Source organism: Lolium perenne, chromosome 2 (genome assembly GCF_019359855.2).
Source record: "Lolium perenne isolate Kyuss_39 chromosome 2, Kyuss_2.0, whole genome shotgun sequence".
NCBI classification, from domain to species: domain Eukaryota; kingdom Viridiplantae; phylum Streptophyta; class Magnoliopsida; order Poales; family Poaceae; genus Lolium; species Lolium perenne.
In genome coordinates, this window is record NC_067245.2 from 148,609,314 (window position 1) to 148,623,279 (window position 13,966).

General features: G+C 44.9%; 1 protein-coding gene across 1 annotated transcript in view; it reads left to right on the plus strand.

Annotated features, from left to right (window-relative positions):
- Positions 1–5,327: 5,327 nt before the first annotated feature.
- The window catches only part of LOC127322043 (DDT domain-containing protein DDR4-like), a 52,671-nt gene continuing 44,032 nt past the window's right edge, over positions 5,328–13,966 (plus strand). The window contains 1 exon segment of the mRNA XM_051350989.2: positions 5,328–5,339. Coding sequence (XP_051206949.2) covers positions 5,328–5,339 — 12 coding nt within the window.

Consider the following 13,966-nt stretch of genomic DNA (forward strand, 5'->3'; position numbering starts at 1 on the left):
TTGTCAGGATTGAAAATCAATTTCCATAAAAGCGAATTGTTCTGTTTCGGTGATGCCCAAAACGCTACGGCTCTGTATACAAAGTTGTTTGGTTGCGGGCAAGGCCAATTTCCTATTCGTTATTTGGGTATTCCGATTCATTATCGGAGACTTACAATCGCGGAATGGAAATTAGTGGAAGAAAGATTACAAAAACGCCTTAGTAGTTGGAAAGGTAAATTGTTGTCCCTGGGAGGAAGATTGGTACTCATTAATTCGGTACTCACAAATATGGTACTGTATATGTTATCATTCTTCATCCTACCGAAAGGAATTCTGCATAAACTCGATTACTATCGATCCAGATTCTTTTGGCAAGGGGACAGCGAGAAAAAGAAATATCGACTGGTTAAGTGGAGTATAGTTTGTAGTCCCAAAGATCAAGGAGGGCTTGGAGTTCATGACCTGGAGGTCAAGAATTCAGCTCTTCTGGGTAAATGGATGTTTAAGCTACTTACTGAGGATGGGACTTGGCAAACTATTCTTCGGAGAAAGTATATCGGTTCGAAGACATTATCCCAAGTGGTTTGGAAACCTGGGGATTCTCACTTCTGGGCTGGTCTTATGGCGACAAAAAATGTATTCTTTCGCCATGGTACTTTCTCAATCAGGAATGGAGCACAGATACGATTCTGGGAAGATGCTTGGCTAAACAATGCACCCTTAAGTGAACAGTATCCTGCTCTGTATAGGATTGCTCGTCGCCAAGATGATACCATTGCTACTGTAATGGCTACCTCACCTCCGAATGTGACGTTCAGACGGGTTTTACTTGGACAAAGACTTGTGGCATGGAATACCCTAATTCAACGGCTCGGAGATATTCATTTATCACCTGAACCAGACGAATTTAGATGGAACCTTCATGTAGATGTACCTTTTCCGTAAAATCTTTCTACAATGCGATCCTTCTTTCTGACTTACCAGTTGACAACAATAAGAAGATTTGGAAGATGAAGATACCATTAAAAATTAAAAAATTTGAATGGTATCTTCGTCGTGGGGTTATTCTCACCAAAGACAATCTTGTTAAGCGGAATTGGCATGGAAGTACACGGTGTGTTTTGTCATCAGGACGAAACAATCAAACACTTATTCTTCCAGTGCCAGTTCGCGAGATCTATATGGTCTGTCATCCAAGTAGCGTCTACCTTGTATCCTCCGACTAGTGTCGCCAATGTCTTTGGCAATTAGCTTCATGGTATAGATTCAAGGTTTAAGTTGCTTCTTAGGGTGGGGGCGCTAGCAGTTATCTGGGCGCTTTGGCTATGTAGAAATGACAAGATCTTTAATGACAAAAATTGTTCTTTGTTGCAGGTCATCTACAGATGTACGGGTATTCTCCGTTCATGGTTACCTCTACAGCGAGTGGAGAACCGACAGCTATTTACGGAGGTCTGTACACGGTTGGAGGCTACGGCGAGGGATACTTTTTCCCTACATGGGTGGCAGCATAGTCTACGGATAGATGCCCCACCTACACTTTAGGCGTTATATGATTCATCGTTTCGATATGTATCTCGCCTAGTTTTTATTATTTATCCTTTTGGACTTGAGACAACAAAACGGCTGTGTGCATCCTGGTTATGCAGAGGCTGGATGTAATTGCTTTTTAAAGTAATAAAGCATCCTTTATCAAAAAAAATTATTGGCGCCATATCACCCCGCCCCCCTTCTCCCTCGGTTCCAATTCCTGCCATTTCCCCCACGCAAGCCTTTGCCTTGCTCCACCGTCCAACCATGAAGACGAGGCAGTACGTCGCTCCACGCACGTCAGCGCCGGATGCCCTCGCCGCCAAGCCTGCTCCCGCGAAGAAGAGGGCGGCGCGAACATCCAGCGCCAAGGAGTGGTCGGAGGGAATGACCAACGCCGAGTGGGCGTTCGACATCCAACGATGCTTGGTGGAGAACGCTAGCCGCCGCGCGAGGGAGGCGAAGCTGAAGGCTGAGAGGGCTGCGGCAGCGGCAGCGGTGGCGAAGCAAGCAGCATTGATGGAGTGGCCGCTGCCATGGCGACGCCCCATACGCTTGCGCATCCGTTTGTCCCCGCCGCGTGGAGCGGCAGTCAGGGCAACATGTCCTCGCCGTCACCGTCCACCGCGTCGCCGTCGCCGTTGTTCCATGACTCCCAAGGTAACCCACCCCACCCATCCCTCTTCTCGGAGAGCTGCCACGATTTTGACCCGCTCGGTGGGTTCAACCCCAACACGCCACCGTGCACACCCCACGCAGACGGAGCAAGCCGCGGAGATGGAGGAGGTGGCGTCGGTCATCGAGAGGCAGGGCATCAAGCTCGACCTAATCAAGGCCAACATCATCGCCAAGAAGCGGAAGGAGGACCTGGCGATTCTGCTCGTCGACACGAGCGACATGGATAACGATGTCAAGGCGCGGTGCGGGGCGCATCACGCCACGATCCTAGCCGAGAGTCGAGCTCCACCCTCGTGCCAGCCTAGGACCGCGACTCCTGTGACGGCTACTACTCCACCGGCCACAAGCGCTTCTCGGTCGACTGCCACTCCGCCATCGCTGACCGCTACGCCGAGACACCGACCATCGTCCCTGATTCCCAGGTGGAGGAAATCGCTTGATTCCCGCGGCTATGTAATGTCGGCCGGCCTGCGTGTCTCCTTTTTTTGGTTCGCTAGACATTGCTATGCTGCGATTTGCGACGATGTGTTCGTCGAGACTAGCCATTTGCGACGATGTGTTTGTCGAGACATTGATCCTTTTGTGGACGTGAAATCTCTATGATCGGTGATTCATTTCTATGCTTTTAAGTTTGAAATTTAGGGGTGCGCATTTGGAGAATGCGGCTGGATGTCGGTGCCCCAATTTAGGAGTTACCCGCTGGCACCCCATACAGCCAGGGGTCCTACAGCTAGGCGCCCGGATGTCGTATGGGGGTCACGAGTGAAGATGCTCTAACCCAATCAACCAGACAGCAGCAGCCGCTATCTCCAAAAAAAAAGAGAACTTCACACACGACAAACAAACAGGGCGACATGATGGGCGCGGTTGGTAGCCTGCATGCCCATTGGCTCGCATCGGCCCAGATTTTTTCAGCCCGTTTGGTTACCTGGCCGAGCCCGCGTTCTTGCACGAACCGCTTCTCAAAGCACCCTCGGGCCAGACCGTAGAGGAACGCCCGTTCGGCCGTTTCTAGCGAGCCACCCCCGTTTCCGGAGAACTGGGGAATGCCGCGTACTCGCAGAGCCACCGCGGGAGATAGCGGGAGCTTGCGCGGGACGGCAAAATCTCGGCGGGATGAATTCGGTCACCGCGCTTGAATTTTTGCCACCGTATATAGGAGCCACTCTCTCACCGGCAAATCCAAATCCCCCATTTTCCCCCATTTCGAGCTCATCCACCCTTCCCGATCTAGCGACATGGGCGGCTCCTCCTCACCCACACGGTTGGCGAGGCTTGCGGTGACGACGGCGACAACTGGCCGCGGATGGTCTTCTTCTTCCTCTGTGTCGATGACTTCAGTTGTGGTAAGCTTCTGCAAACCCTAGCCTTAGATCTAGATCTTTTGGGTACACAAGGGAGGTCTGAACGACTCCATTGTAGGACATTCCTTCTTTGTCGGTCAAGGTTTTGGAGGTTGTCCAGGTTGCATCTAACTCTACCACGGGGACCATTGTCGCAGTTGACTCTTCCACTGGGACGGTGGTGCTGCATGCATCTTCGCCAGGGTCCCCTACTTCCCTGACCTCGATGCTGCATGTGGCTCCGTTGACTGTAAGGCCGCTCTTACTTATCTCGTTGTTCATTGATGTGGTAGTGGTAGTTCATTGATGCCGTACTGCTTAAGGATGTGGACGTGGATGTGGTACTGGTAGTGGTGATAGTTCGTTGATCTGCTAGTGCTTAAGGGTGTGGATGTTCTAGTGTTTGTCATGTAGGCGATCATACCTTTGGGCTCCCATGATCTGTCTGCGCCTACTATGAATGCTCAGCCATGTCTGATTGCAAGCAAACCAGCCATGGTTTGGAAACCTGAGCTATAAGAGTTTGTGCTGAACCAGTTGGTTCAACTCGTTCGTAGCGGTGTCTGCTTCAACATGGGATTCAAGGAGCAGCAGATGAAGAAGGTAGCCGCGTATGTTCTTGCATTCACTATCGTACATGTCACCACTCTTCAGCTCTACAACCACATTAGAAACTGGAGGACGAAGTGGAACATCATTATGAAGATGAAATCCGATCGCATTCTGGACTGGAGCAAGGATGGTTGCTGCTTCTACGGCGGTGATGAAGAGACGACAGACGAGTACATTCAGGTACGAAGCCTCATTGAGTTCGTGCATAGATCTAAAAATATATATGTGAATGTCGTCCGCACTAACAATTGTTCCTTGTGGATTGCAGCGCTACCCGAAGCACCGTCAGTACGTCAGCACCCCGATCACGAACTACGCTCAGATGAAGACGATCTTCACGCCCCGGTTTGTGTGCAAGGCGCAGTTGTTCCAGCCTAACTTGCTGGCCAGGGATATCGATTTCATTGCATACAACGAAGCAGAGTATGCCGAGTACCGTAAACTGCAACCACCGGAGAGGAGGAGCTGGCTTAGGACCTGGCTCCGCAATCAGTTTCCTACTTAGTGCTTCTGCTTCATTCGTTATGATCTGCTGATTTTGGGAGGTGATCTTGTATCCCTCCATTTAGCTAGGACTTGCTACAACCTCATCCACGGTCTGTAACATTGAACTTGTTCGAGGTGGTATTATACTAACCCCTCGTGATGAAACTGTGATGCATCACGAAGTATAGTTGCTTCGCTCGTGATGATAGCCCACTAAGTAGTTGCTGTGTATTACCAACACCTTTTGTGATGAACTGAATCTGATGTATGCTGTTATTCAAATATGTGTAACTTCACCACTCTAAGTGAAGGGGTTACCATAGCACTCATTTATCTTCAACCAAACAGGCTGTGAGCTGCACGAGTAGGGAAGAAAGTACTAGAAACGGGCAACCAAATAATGAGGCCCGGCTTCCCTCTCCGTCGCAGAAAAGGCCGCCCAGGCTACCAAACGACCCGCCTTTCATGGTCCATGGCCCGTTCGCGACGCGTAGGGAGGCCCATCTCGTTAGCGCAGTGGTGCAAAAAATCCATGCAGCCTACCAAACGCGCCCGATCTAAATCTTCGGGCCATTTCGCCACGAAGCATGCCCTAGGACATGTGTCTACAAAATTTGTGAAATTTAATGCAGACTACGAAACGCACCCTTAACGCATGTGTAGTCCCTGATAACGTTCCTGCGATGGGATGAGTCCATGGTTGAACCGGTAAGCAGGAATGGCGATCGTGAGGCGGCCCTAAACTTACCTACGTTCCGTCCCTTTCATTGGTGATGCCGCTGATCCATCCCATCGTCGATGGCTTTAGGTCCTTAGAGGCGTGGTGGACCACGAGAGGTTTTCCGTTCTTTGTTTTTACCTTTTCCCGTGTCTTCTTCGAGATGATAAAATAGCAGCTACATCTTAAAGTTAGATTAAGGTCATCCTTACCCTATCCTCGTTTTGGTGGTGCGTTTCGCACTGGCGGAGGTCAATTGGGTTCTTAGCACAACAACTTCCGGCATGTCTAATACAATAAGTTCTACCAAGACAAGCTTTGTTCGGCACTAGTGATGGAGGAGCGGTGACCATGGACAGACCCACAAAGACAGTTCGGTTTAATATTAATATTCCTAGCGTCCTTGTGACATCGATGCAAGAAAACGCAGCGAGCGCTTATCTTTCTTTTTTTCTGTCCGAGGTGTAGCATGGATGGCAACAGACCAAGTAGCGTCTATCGATGGAAGTTAGGATGCTTAGCAGATAATTTGATTTTGTGAGACTATTACCTTTTCGCTCTAAGCACCCATACGATATTAGCGCCGAGCATTGTACGAGTTCTTAGAGCATCTCTAGCCGATCCTGATATCCAATATAGATATTGAGGATCCATTATCCCAGATAGAGCTTTTAGTTTTAGAAAACCGAAAACATATAATAAAAACCAAGAGTCTGATGCTAGATTTTTTTAATAGGAAAACTCCACGCGACATTTTGACACTTTTTTTTGAATAGGGGAAGGGCCTGGAGGCCCTAGAAGTTTCATTGATTGCGGTGGGATAAAGTTACAGCAAGGGTCTGAAAGAAAAAAAGAATTACATCATAGTCCTTGCAATTTACTGAGAGGACCTCGAACGAGAAAGTAAAACGCGATCCAGTCCTCCTCCACCGATCCCATTGACGGCGGCGAGGCCGCGGCCACCTGCTCCAGCTCGGGGACGAGACCACTTGATCTGGAACCGGCTTTGAACTGCCGCGACGACGCCCAAGATCCTCCCTTGTAGGAGGAAGAAGAGTCCTCGGAGCTAGAGCTCCATAGGCGCGGAGCGGCCCGCTCGGCCAAAAGTAGCGGCGGCGCAGCTCGCCGATGCTTGGAAGCTTCCGCTGCAGAAACCTCGTATCTGATGGGGTTCGTAGCATAAAAAACAAAAAAATTCCTACCGCAAGACGAATAAAACCAACAGATCTAATCTATGGAACACCCAAGATCTAATCTACAAGATCGAAGCAACGAGATGGAAATGAGACTAACCCTCGAAGATTCCAAAGTCTACGAGATTAATCTCGTTGTTGATGTAGACGATCGTCCCCGGTGCTGCAATCCGGCAGCACTTCCGTACTCGGTCGCGCGTACGGTGTCGATGAAGCTCCTTCCTCTCCCCGTTCCAGCGGGCAGCGGAGGTGTGGTAGATCTCCACAGAATCCCAGCAGCACGACGGCGTGGTGGTGGTGTGATACGTCTCCGACGTATCGATAATTTCTTATGTTCCATGCCACATTATTGATGTTATCTACATGTTTTATGCACACTTTATGTCATATTCGTGCATTTTCTGGAACTAACCTATTAACAAGATGCCGAAGTGCCGATTCTTTGTTTTCTGCTGTTTTTGGTTTCAGAAATCCTAGTAAGGAAATATTCTCGGAATTGGACGAAATCAAAGCCCAGGGGCCTATTTTCTCACGAAGCTTCCAGAAGTCCGAAGGAGAGACGAAGAGGGGCCACGGAGGGGCCACACTATAGGGCGGCGCGGCCCCCCCTTGGCCGCGCGGCCCTGTGGTGTGGGGCCCCCGTGCCGCCTCTTGACCTGCCCTTTCGCCTATAAAAAGTCTCCGTGACGAAAACCCCGATGCAGAGAACCACGATACGGAAAACCTTCCGGAGACGCCGCCGCCGCCGATCCCATCTCGGGGGATCCAGGAGATCGCCTCCGGCACCCTGCCGGAGAGGGGAATCATCTCCCGGAGGACTCTACGCCGCCATGGTCGCCTCCGGTGTGATGTGTGAGTAGTCTACCCCTGGACTATGGGTCCATAGCAGTAGCTAGATGGTTGTCTTCTCCCCATTGTGCTATCATTGTCGGATCTTGTGAGCTGCCTAACATGATCAAGATCATCTATCTGTAATTCTATATGTTGCGTTTGTTGGGATCCGATGAATAGAGAATACTTGTTATGTTGATTATCAAAGCTATGCTTATGTGTTGTTTATGATCTTGCATGCTCTCCGTTATTAGTAGATGCTCTGGCCAAGTTGATGCTAGTAACTCCAAGAGGGAGTATTTATGCTCGATAGTGGGTTCATGCCTCTGTGAATGCGGAGGAGTGACAAGAACCACTAAGGTTATGGATGTCTTGTTGCCACTAGGGATAAAACATTAGTGCTATGTTCAAGGATGTAGTCACTAGTTACATTACGCGCAATACTTAATGCAATTGTCTGTTGTTAGCAACTTAATACTGGAGGGGGTTCGGATGATAACCTGAAGGTGGACTTTTTAGGCATAGATGCAGTTGGATGACGGTCTATGTACTTTGTCGTAATGCCCAATTAAATCTCACTATACTCATCATGATATATATGTGCATGGTCATGCTCTCTTTATTTGTCAATTGCCCAACTGTAATTTGTTCACCCAACATGCTGTTCGTCTTATGGGAGAGACACCTCTAGTGAACTGTGGACCCCGGTCCAATTCTCTTTCTTGAAATACAATCTCTTTGCCAATCTTGTTCTCTTGTTTTTACGCAAACAATCATCTTCCACACAATACGGTTAATCCTTTGTTACAGCAAGCCGGTGAGATTGACAACCTCACTGTTTCGTTGGGGCAAAGTACTTTGGTTGTGTTGTGCAGGTTCCACGTTGGCGCCGGAATCTCTGGTGTTGCGCCGCACTACATCCCGCCGCCATCAACCTTCAACGTGCTTCTTGGCTCCTCCTGGTTCGATAAACCTTGGTTTCTTTCTGAGGGAAAACTTGCTGCTGTGCGCATCATACCTTCCTCTTGGGGTTGCCCAACGAACGTGTGAAATACACGCCATCAAGCATATTTTCTGGCGCCGTTGCCGGGGAGATCAAGACACGCTGCAAGGGGAGTCTCCACTTCTCAATCTCTTTACTTTGTTTTTGTCTTGCTTAGTTTTATTTACTACTTTGTTTGCTGCACTAAAATCAAAATACAAAAAAATTAGTTGCTAGTTTTACTTTACTTGTTATCTTGTTTGCTATATCAAAAACACAAAAAAATTAGTTTACTTGCATTTACTTTATCTAGTTTGCTTTATTTACTGTTGCTAAAATGGCCAACGCTGAAAACACTAAGTTGTGTGACTTCACAACCACAAATAATAATGATTTCTTATGCACACCTATTGCTCCACCTGCTACTACAGCAGAATTCTTTGAAATTAAACACTGCTTTCTTGAATCTTGTTATGCGAGAGCAATTTTTAAGTGTTAGTTACGATGATGCCGCTGCCCATCTTAATAATTTTGTTGAACTATGTGAAATGCAAAAATATAAAGATGTAGATGGTGATATTATTAAACTAAAATTGTTCCCTTTCTCATTAAGAGGAAGAGCTAAAGATTGGTTGCTATCTCTGCCTAAGAATAGTATCGATTCATGGACTAAATGCAAGGATGCTTTTATTGGTAGATATTATCCCCCTGCTAAAATTATATCTTTGAGGAGTAGCATAATGAATTTTAAACAATTAGATACTGAACATGTTGCTCAAGCTTGGGAGAGAATGAAATCTCTGGTTAAAAATTGCCCAACCCATGGATCGACTACTTGGATGATCATCCAAACCTTCTATGCAGGACTAAATTTTTCTTCACGGAATTTATTGGATTCAGTTGCTGGAGGTACCTTTATGTCCATCACTCTTGGTGAAGCAACAAAGCTTCTTGATAATATGATGATCAACTACTCTGAATGGCACACGGAAAGAGCTCCACAAGGTAAGAAGGTAAATTGTCGAAGAAACCTCTTCCTTGAGTGATAAGATTGATGCTATTATGTCTATGCTTGTGAATGGTAGGACTAATATTGATCCTAATAATGTTCCATTAGCTTCATTGGTTGCACAAGAAGAACATGTTGATGTAAACTTCATTAAAAATAATAATTTCAACAACAATGCTTACCTAACAATTCTAGTAACAACTATAGGCCATATCCTTATAATAATGGCAACGGCTATGGTAATTCTTATGGGAATTCTTACAACAATAATAGGAGTTCACCCCCTGGACTTGAAGCCATGCTTAAGGAATTTATTAGTACACAAACTGCTTTTAACAAATCTGTTGAAGAAAAGCTTGGGAAAATTGATATACTTGCTTCTAAAGTCGATAGTCTTGCTTTGATGTTGATCTTTTGAAATCGAAAGTTATGACTAATGAGAATCATCATAATAAAATTACTACTACAGCAAATGCCATTCAAGTTAGAATTAATGAGAATATAAGATTAATGGCTGAGCTGCGTGCTAGGTGGGATAGAGAAGAAAATGAAAAACTAGCTAAAGAGAAGAATATAGCTAAAGTTTGGACTATTACCACCACTAGTAATGCTAATGCTACACATGTTGCTGCACCTCCTACTCATACTAATAAAAGAATTGGTGTTAGCAATGTTTCCACTTCGAATGCAACGCGCGAAAAACTGCACAAAAGCTGCTAAAAGCTGAAACTGCACTGTGATAAAGCTGCTGAAATTTTTTCCAACATTGGGGATGATGATCCCATTGCTTTAGATTATAATGGTTTGAATTTTGATGATTGCCACATCTCTGAAGTTATAAAGTTCTTGCAAAAACTTGCTAAAAGTCCTAATGCTAGTGCTATAAATTTGGCTTTCACGCATCATATTACAAATGCTCTCATAAAAGCTAGAGAAGAGAAACTAGAGCGTGAAGCCTCTATTCCTAAAAAGTTAGAGGATGGTTGGGAGCCCATCATTAAGATGAAGATTAAAGATTTTGATTGTAATGCTTTATGTGATCTTGGTGCAAGTATCTCTGTTATGCCTAAGAAAATTTATAATATGCTTGACTTGCCACCGCTGAAAAATTGTTATTTGGATGTTAATCTTGCTGATCATTCTACAAAGAAATCTTTGGGTAAAGTTGATAATGTTCACATTACCATTAACAATAACCTGGTTCCCGTTGATTTTGTTGTCTTGGATATTGAATACAATGCATCTTGCCCCATTATATTGGGAAGACCTTTTCTTGAAGCTTGTTGGTGCTATCATTGATATGAAGGAAGGTAATATAAAATATCAATTTCCTCTCAAGAAAGGTATGGAACACTTCCCTAGAAAGAGAATGAAGGTACCTTTTGATTCTATTATGAGAACAAATTATGATGTTGACACTTCATCTCTTGATAATACTTGATACACACTTTCTGCGCCTAGCTGAAAGGCGTTAAAGAAAAGCGCTTATGGGAGACAACCCATGTTTTTACCTACAGTACTTTGTTTTTATTTTGTGTCTTGGAAGTTGTTTACTACTGTAGCAACCTCTCCTTATCTTAGTTTTGTGTTTTGTTGTGCCAAGTTAAGCCGTTGATAGAAAAGTAAGTACTAGATTTGGATTACTGCACAGTTCCAGATTTCTTTGCTGTCACGAATCTGGGTCCACCTCCCTGTAGGTAACTCAGAAAATTAAGCCAATTTACGTGCATGATCCTCAGATATGTACGCAACTTTCATTCAATTTGAGCATTTTCATTTGAGCAAGTCTGGTGCCATTTTAAAATTCGTCAATACGAACTGTTCTGTTTTGACAGATTCTGCCTTTTATTTCGCATTGCCTCTTTCGCTATGTTGGATGAATTTCTTTGATCCACTAATGTCCAGTAGCATTATGCAATGTCCAGAAGTGTTAAGAATGATTGTGTCACCTCTGAATATGTCAATTTATAATGTGCACTAACCCTCTAATGAGTTGTTTCGAGTTTGGTGTGGAGGAAGTTTTCAAGGATCAAGAGAGGAGTATGATGCAACATGATCAAGGAGAGTGAAAGCTCTAAGCTTGGGGATGCACCCGGTGGTTCACCCCTGCATATATCAAGAAGACTCAAGCGTCTAAGCTTGGGGATGCCCAAGGCATCCCCTTCTTCATCGACAACATTATCAGGTTCCTCCCCTGAAACTATATTTTTATTCCATCACATCTTATGTGCTTTTTCTTGGAGCGTCGGTTTGTTTTTGTTTTGTTTGAATAAAATGGATCCTAGCATTCACTTTATGGGAGAGATACACGCTCCGCTGTAGCATATGGACAAGTATGTCCTTGGTTTCTACTCATAGTATTCATGGCGAAGTTTCTCCTTCGTTAAATTGTTATATGGTTGGAATTGGAAAATGATACATGTAGTAATTGCTATAAATGTCTTGGGTAATGTGATACTCGGCAATTGTTGTGCTCATGATTAAGCTCTTGCATCATATGCTTTGCACCCATTAATGAAGAAATACATAGAGCATGCTAAAATTTGGTTTGCATATTTGGTTTCTCTAAGGTCTAGATAATTTCTAGTATTGAGTTTGAACAACAAGGAAGACGGTGTAGAGTCTTATAATGTTTTCAATATGTCTTTTATGTGAGTTTTGCTGCACCGGTTCATCCTTGTGTTTGTTTCAAATAAGCCTTGCTAGCCTAAACCTTGTATCGAGAGGGAATACTTCTCATGCATCCAAAATACTTGAGCCAACCACTATGCCATTTGTGTCCACCATACCTACCTACTACATGGTATTTTCCGCCATTCCAAAGTAAATTGCTTGAGTGCTACCTTTAAAATTCCATCATTCACCTTTGCAATATATAGTTCATGGGACAAATAGCTTTAAACTATTGTGGTATTGAATATGTAATTATGCACTTTATCTCTTATTAAGTTGCTTGTTGTGCGATAACCATGTTTACTGGGGACGCCATCAACTACTCTTTGTTGAATTTCATGTGAGTTGCTATGCATGTTCGTCTTGTCTGAAGTAAGATAGATCTACCACCATAGGGTTAAGCATGCATATGTTAGAGAAGAACATTGGGCCGCTAACTAAAGCCATGTTCCATGGTGGAAGTTTCAGTTTTGGACAACAATCCTCAAATCTCAAATGAGAAAATTATTAATTGTTGTTATATGCTTATGCATAAAAGAGGAGTCCATTATCTGTTGTCTATGTTGTCCCGGTATGGATGTCTAAGTTGAAGAATAATCAATAGCGAGAAATCCAATGCGAGCTTTCTCCTTAGACCTTTGTACAGGCGGCATAGAGGTACCCCTTTGTGACACTTGGTAAAAACAATGCATTGTGATGATCCGGTAGTCCAAGCTAATTAGGACAAGGTGCGGGCACTATTAGTATACTATGCATGAGGCTTGCAACTTGTAAGATATAATTTACATGATACATATGCTTTATTACTACCGTTGACAAAATTGTTTCATGTTTTCAAAATCAAAGCTCTAGCACAAATATAGCAATCGATGCTTTTCCTCTATGGAGGACTATTCTTTTACTTTCAATGTTGAGTCAGTTCACCTATTTCTCTCCACCTCAAGAAGCAAACACTTGTGTGAACTATGCATTGATTCCTACATACTTGCTTATTGCACTTATTATATTACTCTATGTTGACAATATCCATGAGATATACATGTTACAAGTTGAAAGCAACCGCTGAAACTTAATCTTCTTTTGTGTTGCTTCAATACCTTTACTTTGAATTATTGCTTTATGAGTTAACTCTTATGCAAGACTTATTGATGCTTGTCTTGAAGTGCTATTCATGAAAAGTCTTTGCTATATGATTCACTTGTTTACTCATGTCATATACATTGTTTTGATCGCTGCATTCACTACATATGCTTTACAAATAGTATGATCAAGATTATGATGGCATGTCACTCCGAAATTATACGTGTTATCGTTTTACACTGCTCGGGACGAGCGAGAACTAAGCATGGGGATGCTGATACGTCTCATACGTATCGATAATTTCTTATGTTCCATGCCACATTATTGATGTTATCTACATGTTTTATGCACACTTTATGTCATATTCGTGCATTTTCTGGATCTAACCTATTAACAAGATGCCGAAGTGCCGATTCTTTGTTTCTGCTGTTTTTGGTTTCAGAAATCCTAGTAAGGAAATATTCTCGGAATTGGACGAAATCAAAGCCCGGGGGCCTATTTTCTCACGAAGCTTCCGAAGTCCGAAGGAGAGACGAAGAGGGGCCACGGAGGGGCCACACTATAGGGCGGCGCGGCCCCCCTTGGCCGCGCGGCCTGTGGTGTGGGGCCCCGTGCCGCCTCTTGACCTGCCCTTTCGCCTATAAAAAGTCTCCGTGACGAAAACCCCGATCTGAGAACCACGATACGGAAAACCTTCCCGGAGACGCCGCCGCCGCCGATCCCATCTCGGGGGATCCGGAGATCGCCTCCGGCACCCTGCCGGAGAGGGGAATCATCTCCCGGAGGACTCTACGCCGCCATGGTCGCCTCCCGGTGTGATGTGTGAGTAGTCTACCCCTGGACTATGGG